Consider the following 10242-nt stretch of genomic DNA (forward strand, 5'->3'; position numbering starts at 1 on the left):
CTCCATGACAACTATATAAGGCTTTATTAGAAGAGCTTTTTGCCTTCTTTCCGTGCCAATAGCACTCTCGCAACGATGGTGAATGTTCCTAAAACCCGCCGGACTTTCTGCAAGAAGTGTGGTAAGCACCAACCCCACAAAGTGACACAGTACAAGAAAGGCAAAGATTCTCTTTATGCCCAGGGAAGGCGGCATTATGACTGGAAGCAGAGTGGCTATGGTGGGCAGACTAAGCCGATCTTCCAGAAAAAAGCAAAAACTACAAAGAAGATTGTGCTGAGGCTTGAATGTGTTGAGCCCAACTGCAGATCTAAGAGAATGCTGGCTATTAAGCGATGCAAGCATTTTGAACTGGGAGGAGATAAGAAGAGGAAGGGCCAAGTGATCCAGTTCTAAACTTCATTTTGTTATGAAGACAATAAAATCTTGATATTATGTTCACTTCAAAAAAAAAAAAAAGAAGAGCTTTTTGCTAGTGTTACTGGACATTAAACCATTCAGACATTCAACAAATATTTGAGTGCCTGCTATAGGCCAGGTGCTGGTGCTGATGATACAATAAAGAGCAAAATCAAACACAGGCCCTGATCCAGACAGCTTAGGGGAAAGACAGATAATCAAGTCATCACACAAAAAATACCACCCAGGAACAGTACTATGCAAGGGGATGCTATGAAATTGGTGTCAGTCAGGAAGATCAGAGAGGCTTCCCAGAGGAAGTGATGTTTGAAGATGAGTGGGAGTTAAGTACACGAAAGGTCAAAGGATCCACATTGTGGGTAGACGGAATAGCCTGTAGTAATCTTGGGGGCAGGAGGGAGTATGGTGATTAGGAGGGACTGAAAGAAAGGCCAATGTGTCTAGACCGGAGGCTGAGGAAGAAGAGGAGGCATGGTGTATAAGACCATGAAAAGCTTGTAGGTCACAGTGGGGGATTTTCACTCTATGTCAAAAGAATAGGAAAGCATTTGTGGATTTTAAGCAAGGAGGGTAATCAAGTTAGATTTACATTTTGGAAATATCACTCTGGCTTCAATGAGAATAATGGTTTGTAGAGGTGGACAGTATAAATACAAGAATACTGGTGGGAAGGCTACTTCTTTTGTGTTAGCTTAGAGGTCTTTCTGTAAAAATCAGGGAATGTGTCAGCTCAGTCAGATAAGTCTGGTTCAGGGAAGACTCATGTGAAAACGTGTGCTTGGAATAACTGGCAGTGTGCTAGGTGTTTGATAAGTCCTTTCTTTTCTCCTCAACAGCCACTAGACATAGGAATTCCGATCGTTTACAAGTGATGAAATAGAAGCTTGGAGGTTTTAGATGACTTGTTCAAAATCCTATGGCTAATAAATGAGTGAGGCTACATTTAAACCCAAGGCTGTATAGTTTCAAGCTTAATGCTCTTTTGTTATATCCTGTTGCCTCTCACTGCACTATTTGTTCATTAAAATTAGAGCTGTGGTTCTTGTTTCCTCAACTGACACCCAACTCTCTGTAAATTCTATGAGAAATCTTACTATAATGCTCTAGCCCAAATTAGCTTCTTCTTTCTATTTCTCCAAAGCACTTCTTACTTCTATTTTAATACTTCTGATCATTTGCTTTGAATATGTAATTAGTTATGGTTTATCGTTTTCTCCTCTCACTAGAGGGTGAACATTCTCATCACCAATAGCATTGATTTATAACTGCCTAAGTACAGGACGCTGCGCTATGCACTTCACATGCAATTCTTAGAATGCTCTTTTGGTGGCACTATTATTATCATTTGCATTGTGCAGATGCCTTACACAGATTAGGAGATCAGGGCTTGCCCAAGAGCACACCACAAATACGACTTGGGAGTCAAACAAGATCTTTCTGACTCCAAAAATCACACTCTCCACCACTATCTCCTCTGCAGGGACTGTATCTTAATTATTTTTGTATCTTCCTCTCAGGGTCTAGCAACCTGCTCAGGAAATGTTTATGAAATTGGACATTTGTTGACTACTATGTGACCCAGAATCTAGGAGGTGACAATCGCCAGGGCAAGTCAGGCATATATGTGGTCCTGGGAGATACATAATGTCCAACGCTCCCTCCCTGCTTTGAGAGGATCTGAGGATGAAATTAAATCCCTAAGAAAAAGGTATCATGTCCACTAAGGAAAGAGACGACAGGGGGATCCCTGGGTGGCGCAGCGGTTTGGCGCCTGCCTTTGGCCCAGGGCGCGATCCTGGAGACCCGGGATCGAATCCCACATCGGGCTCCCAGTGCATGGAGCCTGCTTCTCCCTCTGCCTATGTCTCTGCCTCTCTCTCTTTCTCTCTCTGTGACTATCATAAATAAATAAAAATTAAAAAAAAAAAAGAGAGACGACAGGAGGAAGGATATGTTTTGCCCACAGTAGAACCTCAAAAACTCTTCATTTGAATATAGTACAGTTTATGTATCTGTATATCTGGGTTATTTCCATTTTGGGATCATTATGAATAAAGCTACTATGAGCATTTTTCTATGGATATTTTTGTATACATATGCACTCATATCTCTTGGATATATATCTAGGAATAGAGCTGCTGGGTCATAGAATAAATTATGTTTAATTTTCTTAGAAACTGCCAAATACTTTTCCAAAAAAGATCGTTTCATTTTACACTTCCACCAATAGTATTTGAGTTCCAGTTTTGCTATATCCTCACCAACACTTGGGATTGCCAGTCTTTTTAAAGCTTTATTCACTCTGGTATCACCATGTAGTTTTAATTTGCATTTCCTTGATAAGTAATGATTTTGAGTACCTTTTCATGCTTACTGGCTCTTTGGTTATACTCCTTGAAATACTACTCATCAATAAAAAAGAACAAACTACAAATATGCATGAAAATATGAGTAAACTCCAAAACCACATGTTGAATAAAGAAGCCAGACACAAAAAAGGAATACATATGCTGTATGATTCCATTTATATGAAGTTCAAGAGCAAGGAAAACTTTTCTCTGGTAATGGAAGTTAAAATAGTGCTTCCCCTTTGGAAGAGAGAGTGATTGTGAAGGAGCATGAGGAGACTTTTGTGGATCATGAAAATGTTTTATATTCTTGGTTTGGGAGGTGGTCATATGTGTGTATACATGCATGAAAATGTTTAACATCGTTAAGTTTATTAAAACTTCTGTCGAATGAATTCACTTGAAGAATGAAGTTAAGGAAGCTTGGTTCACCTCAGTTTGAAAGGCCACGATTAGGAAGGCACTGCCTGTCTTCTGGCACCAGGCACCCCTGTGGTCCCAACAGCTGAGGAAAGATGCTGCTCAGCTCAGTGACCTACCAGGGCTGATTTTGTCTTTGAGCATTGTTCTTCCTTCTGCTAGACCAGAATGAGCCTTAAGAAGTTCCTTCTCCAACTAAATATGTCTTTAATTCTATTCATAAAGATGATCCTTTCCTTTCCGATGGGAACTTTATAGGGATAATTTAGTTTACGGAATTTTTCTTCAATTTTGTTGCTATAAGCTCTGTTGAATAAACTAGAAAGATGGGCTCTGGGCATTGGGCATCAACTTGTATTGATTTTTTTCAAGGCCTAATCTAATTCTGTTACTCTATAGCCAGCTCTGTTCTTTTTCTGCAGTAAAAGGAGACCAGATTCTTTCTTTCTTTCTTTTTTTTTTTTGTAAAGATTTTATTTATTTCATGAGAGACACACAAAGAAAGAGAGAGAGAGAGGCAGAGACACAGGCAGAGGGAGAAGCAGGCTCCATGCAGGGAGCCTGATGTGGGACTCGATCCTGGGACTCCAGGATCACACCCTGAGCCAAAGGCATATGCAAAACCTCTGAGCCACCCAGGGATCCCCCAGATACTTTCTTTCTTGCTGAGATAGTACCTTATGTAGCCAGGCAATAACAATCTAACTTTTAGATGGTAGTGTCCTTGCATCCAGTGGCACTGGCCCTCCCCTGACATTTTTTTCCTGATTGATCTTGTTGAAGTGGGATGCTGGTGCGAAGCACAATGAGACTTACATAGATAGCTAAATCCTCTTTTGGTAGCCATGATTGCAGGCAAGGACACAGGGTTGTCATAAAATATAAAGGCTATACTCCACCTCTGTAATCACCATTCAGTGATTCTCTATTATGTTGTGGTTTCGTATAATTGTTTAAAAAATATATTAGAATACACATAACATAAAATATACCATCTTAACCATTTTTTAAGTGTACGGTAGTAGCAGTAAGTATACTTACATTCTTTTCTTGTACAACCATTACCACCATCCATCTCCAGAACTCCTTTCATCTTGCATAGTTACCCATTAAAACAGTAATTGCCTATTTCCCCCTCCCCCCACTGTATACATATGCCATGTTTTGTTTATTCTTTCATCCATCCGTGGACACCTGGGTTGCTTCTGCTTTTCGGCTATTGTGAATAATGCTGCTATGAACGTGAGTGTGCAAATACCTGTTTGAGTCTTTGCTTTCAATTCACTTGGGTATATACCCAGAAATTGAATTTTGGAGCATATATTAGTTCTATTTTTAATTTTTTGAGGACCTGCCACACTGTTTTCCACAGCAGCTGCACCATTTTACCTTCCCACCAACAGTGCACAAGAGTTTCTCCATACCCTTGCCAATGCTTATTTTCTGTTGTTTTTTTTTTTTTTTTTTTGGTAGTAGCCATTCTAATGAGGTGGTATCTCATGGCAGGTTTGGTTTGCATACTTGATCTTTGTGGGTCTGTGTGGGGATGGGGCACAATCATTTGTAATGGTGTTTACCTAGAGAGTAGAGCAATTATTTTCTAAAAGTTTTCTGCTTTGGGAGGTTGTCTCATTCCTATCCTATTGGCTAGAGAGGGTAGGCTTCTGTTGGGGCTTTTTCCGTTTGTGCCCTTTGGTGTTTTGGGTGGGTGGGTGGCTTCCCTCTCACCCAGTCTGGTATACATGAAACAAAAAGAAACCTCAGGGAACTCACTGTCCTGTTGTTTGAGTTCCGAGGACCCTTGAATATCTGTCTTCTTTTCTCCATCTTTTAGACTTGTGTTTGTCTTATGTAGAATGTCGAGGGTTTTTAGATGTGCTTAGTAGGAAGATGAGGGAAAATATGTCTACTCTGTCTTCTGGGAAACAGAGTTCCTCTGCAATGTTAGAAATGTTAGCTTATTTAAATACTTGCTGTCTATTCATAAACTTACCCAGAGAGTTAGTGACTTGCTCAAGAGCCGATTTTCTGACCTGATGGAGGACAGTTTCTATGACCTCACCACACTTTTTTGCCACTCACAGTACCCACATTCATGGAACTCCATTGCATTCTTGTCCCTACTCATTGCCTTCACAGGGCTGTTTGTCAGTTTTGGTTCGCGATTGTCTCCTCACTAATTTTAATAGCCTCAGATTCATAGTGAGTGCATGATAGGTGTTTGCTTGTTTGTCATTTCTCTCTTCTCTCTCTCTCTCTAATAAGTTTTATGTCTACATTTTACTGCTCTCTTTCTGCATACCCACACTGTTGTGATCTTCTAATGGTCAGCATTGGGATGTCTTGTCTTTATGATCACCTTTTTATGTTACATGTTTCATGCAACATCTGTACTTGTTTTTTTAATGAAACAATTCTTTTAGATTTGTTATCCAGGAGACAGCAGGCACAGAGCCCAAACCTGTTGACAATGCACAAGTTCCCTTGTCAGGCCTTTTTTCTCTCTTTGGCTGGGTGTCAGCAAAACCACTTGGAAAGACTGTGGCTTTGTCATGGGCCCACCCAGTGGAGCTGCCAGCAGATGGCCTGAAGCATTTTACTGCCTGTCTGATATGGTGGAAATTAAATTCCTGAATAAGAATGCTGGACATTTGATTGGTCTGGGCATAAAAATTATCCTACAGTGTAATGGGGGGAAAAGCAAGAACCTTCAATTTTCCATTGGTGACTGTCATTATGCAGACTTTTCTGATGCTCATTTGAGAGGGAAGAACTGGTTCTGATGATCGCTGGAGCAATCTGGGGCCTCTCTCATAAATAAAACATGCCCTATAATTGCAGTGACGCAGCCAACACACGCATACATGTAGAATCAATGCTTATTATCCCGTCAATTAACATGGAAAATTAAACAAGATTTTAGGCTTTGTTATTGTTAGCAATCCACTACCGATTAAGAGGGTCTGGAAGTCTTTGGTTAATCCGTGGCTTCTTAATTTAGGATTTTAATACCCACAGGGTGAAGAAATCAGGCGAGAATGCTCAGCTCCACACAATATGCTTAAAGAGATCTGGCTGAAAGACTGAAGGAATTGTTCATCCTGGCAAGAAAGTGCTCGCTTGCATTTTCCCAAAATGGTAGCTTATGTGGGAAAAGGCTTGCTTTCAAAGTCATCTGAAAGTGTTTAACTATGTACCTTCAAACTTTTAATTTATTTTTGAATAAATAACACATTTCCATGCTTTAAACCAAACATATAAAAGGCATATAGTAAAACACCTCCTTCACATTCCTGTGCCCCATCTGCCCAGTTCTTTCTTCCCTCAGTTACAACCACCTTCGTCTAAATTAGTTACAAAACCTGAATTTCCTTTTCTTAAGAAAATCCTATGCATGGTTTTCATATAGAATCAGGATTGTTTTAAATCCTATAGGGGACAAGGCACAGAATGAACGGAGACATTAATTCCTGACTATAAAACCAGGTCTCTAGTGGACATATGCTAGATTGATGGCTTCCCTCCCTCTCTATCCCATGCATCTCTCAGAGCTGTGTGCCTGCTGCCTGAGGTCTAATGAGCCGCTTTCTGTGCTTCTGAAAGTCGGAGAGGTCATGGCATTGCTTAGCTCAATAATTGGGAGTATTGCAAGCCTTCACTATTGTCCTAGGGGAGTTCTTGGCTGTCTCCTCCTCTGACCCGATGATTAGTCCTTTTCCTGCTGCCGGGTTCTGTCTATGCTGGGTCTTGTCTACTCTTATCTATTCCTGCCTTCCCCCAGGGAACTGGACTGCTCAGCCATCACTCAGGTCTTTATTTTTCTTGGCTTATATCACCAGCACACGACTTTTCAAACCCAGTGGAAGCGTTTTCTATGCTGGTGTCAGAGTTTGAGACTAATCTGCGCTGAAGAAGTAAAATACAATATGATCGAAGTCTCCACTGGTACTTCGATGTTGAAGAGAATATGGCTTAACCTGAAAGACTTTGATACCCAGAATACTAGCAAGATCTATGTGTTTTTTAGTACTTTTGTTTTACTCTCTTTTGGATTACATTCTCACCATAAGGTGCATATGGGTTTAAAAAGATATCATGTTGATAAAATTGTTCTTTTAAATTTAAAACAGCTGTCAATGTGTCTTCCTACTGGCATGTTGAAATTGGACAGATATAAATAAAGATAACCAAGTTGTAAACAGAAATATCCAATCTTGAGTCCAGCAGAGATATTAATACACCGAAGAATCTATTTGGAGGATTCTAATTTCCCTAACAAAATATATTTTCTCCTGAGCCATGACTTAGGAAAGCAGGCATCAGCACGTTGCCTTGAACTCCTCAGCACCTGTCATGATGATAAATTGTTACATAGCAAGTCTGCTTGAGCAAATCCCACTACCAATTTTAAATTGCTAAGCCCTTTTTGTAAGTTTCAGGGAGCACAGAGTACCTGAAATAACCCCAAATAAAACTTAGTGGATACCTTAGTTACCTCCACCTGATTATCACTGACACCATCGATCAGCAAAAATTCTCCTTTATACACTCTGAGATTACTTCTTTCCAAATATCTAATTTAGAAAAAGTGTTACTTTTGGAAAGAATGCACTGGAACATGTTTTGGAACTATTTCTTCTTCATTGCATGAGTTACAATAGATGCTTGCTTTTTACATATGTCTGTCTGTCCATCCAGCCATCCATTCATCTATCCATCATTGATTCATAGAGTCATTTATTGTTTGACATTCAAATGATGTGTATCAGGCAACTGAGCAGGGCTTGGGGCTACATGAGGACACTGTACCAAGGCTTAGAGTCTCCACTCTCATGATGCTTACACTTTAGTGGAAGAGACAGACAATAAACAAGCATGAAAATTATTGATTTGGAAAAAGGAATCTGATACACCATCATGAAGTAGCATGGGGTGACAATATAGGCGGGGGCAACTTTAAGTTGGGGGGATCAGGGATGGCTTCTCTGATGATACTTGAGCTGAGTCTTAAATTAAGAATGAGCCGGCTGTGGGAGGTGCTGGGGGAAGAGCTTTCCAGGCAGAAGAAACAGTATGTGCCTGCTTTTGAGGTATGGAAAGGAGGCTGTTTGGGCTGGAGCACAGTGACCAAAAAACTGCCATGTGTGGTAAAAGGGGCTTATTCTGAGGCTTATGGGGAGCGGTGGAAATGTTTCAGATGAGTTAGAACATGGGGGGTGGATTATGGTGAAAAATGGATCAAGGTGGCATGAAAACAGATGGGGAAACTATTGACCTGTGGTCAAGATCAGAAATAAGCTATTTGTACAGGGATGATGGGTTAAGTGGGGAGGACAGGATATGGGGATGTCCCTCCCGAAGAAGGGGCTAGAAGAACTCAGAAGTCATTAGTTCGACTAAGTAGCTGTGGGATGGTTACAGGTTCTCTGCTATTTCTAGAGGCAGAGAAAACAGCAGGTATAACAGGTTTGGTGAGGTATGGGACATGAAGGGAGAGTAGGCAAGTGGAGGCTGGAAGGCCTCAGGGGCTTTCATCATGAAAGTATGGGAGGCAACAGACTGCAAAACTCTTGGCAGTTTCTCATGATCCATGAATGATGCCTGGCCTGGAGAGTTAGGTTTCAGAATTCATTCACCTGTGATAGGGTTCAGGGATGCTAGGTAAGACACTAGTCTTTCCTTCCAGGAAATGCTTGTCTGGAGCAGTGGACTGAAGGAAATAAATGATGACAGCAGTGTGCAGATTGTACACAGTTCATTGAAAAGTACAAGCAGCTCTCTCTACCTGGGGAAGTCCAGGTGGCTTTGTGGAGGAGGTATTCTTTTGGCTGGATTTCAAAAGAGGAGTCAGGGTTAACCAGACAGAGAAAGGCATTCCAAATAAGAGGAAGAGAATTTGCAAAGGCAAAGGCACAGAAATACAAGGTGTTACTAGAGTAAGGCTCAAGGATAAACTGTGTGGGTGTATATACATGCATTGGGAAAGTCTCAGGCCAAAGCCGAAGAGTAGCCATTAGAAGCTCACATGGCTCCTGGGGGCAGCCAGGCATTGGATTAATGAGTGAAGGAAAATGGAAGGATGACAATTGGGAATGGTGGGGGACTTCGTCAACCTGGGGAATATAAGTGTCCTCGAAAGGGAGTAGAATCTTCACAGCTCCTGCCGTTTACTCCAGGGTAGAAATGTTGTGAGGGCCTTTTGAATTTATTAATGAAGTCTGAAATGCAAAATCTCTTGAATGTTGACCATTAATTCAAACTGTAAAGCAATGTGTGGGCCAAATGAAACACTTTTGTGAGCTCAGTGAGACTACGGGTTAATTGCTGGCAACTCATGCACTACTGACAATGGAGTTGCCTTTTTCCTTTTTGTGTCTCCTCAGGTGGACAGTACAGGAGAGCTAAAACCTGATTAAATCCAGTGAACTAAGAGCTACTGGGTTACCAGCTAGCCCTTCTAGGGACATCAGAGTTCAGCAATTTGTTTCCCAGGTGTTAAAGGAATATTTACTGTGTAGTCAGTAGTGTTCTTTCTCACCTCTTGAAAATATGCACAAAATCTGCTGTGATTAGAGCCACATTGCCCAATATTGTGGCTACTAGCTACCCTACAGCTATTCAAATTTCAATTTGTTAACTAAAATTAACAAAAATTAAAAATTCAGTTCCTTAGTAATACTGGTCATGTTTTTCAAGACCTTGATAGCCACAAGTGGCTAGTGGCTACCATATTGGTCATACCAGATGCTGAATGTCTTTATCATCGTGAAAATTTCCACTAGACTGTGGTACACTAGGTTTTAGGTGACAAATTGACTGTTCTGTGAGGAAACTAACTCCATTCAGAAAAATGCACTGTAGGAGTATATTTGGTGTAGACACAAAGTATTTTTAAAAATCTATCTTATATGTGTCTTTCTAAAACTAATTTGGTACTGCCTGTGTTATTTCAGATGGGGATGATCTGAAACATTTGAAGGATTAAATAGTTTTCGTGTTTCCTTGGCAGTTCTTATCCTGAATGGTTTCATATTTCAGAATTTCCAAACCGTTG

At 40.7% G+C, this 10242-nt stretch overlaps 1 protein-coding gene across 1 annotated transcript; it reads left to right on the forward strand.

Annotated features, from left to right (window-relative positions):
- The first annotated feature begins 45 nt into the window (after positions 1-45).
- On the forward strand, positions 46-396 carry LOC129522304 (60S ribosomal protein L36a-like). Its single transcript, XM_055344461.1, has one exon. The coding sequence runs from the start codon at positions 76-78 to the stop codon at positions 394-396; it is 321 nt and encodes a 106-aa protein (XP_055200436.1). The 5' UTR covers positions 46-75.
- The last annotated feature ends 9846 nt before the right edge of the window (positions 397-10242 follow it).

This window comes from Nyctereutes procyonoides, unplaced genomic scaffold (assembly GCF_905146905.1).
Source record: "Nyctereutes procyonoides isolate TBG_1078 unplaced genomic scaffold, NYPRO_anot_genome, whole genome shotgun sequence".
Classification (NCBI taxonomy): Eukaryota; Metazoa; Chordata; class Mammalia; order Carnivora; family Canidae; genus Nyctereutes; species Nyctereutes procyonoides.

Coding starts and splice junctions, on each gene's coding strand:
- LOC129522304 (XM_055344461.1), top strand. CDS start 76: ATGGTGAATGTTCCTAAAACCCGCCGGACTTTCTGCAAGAAGTGTGGT.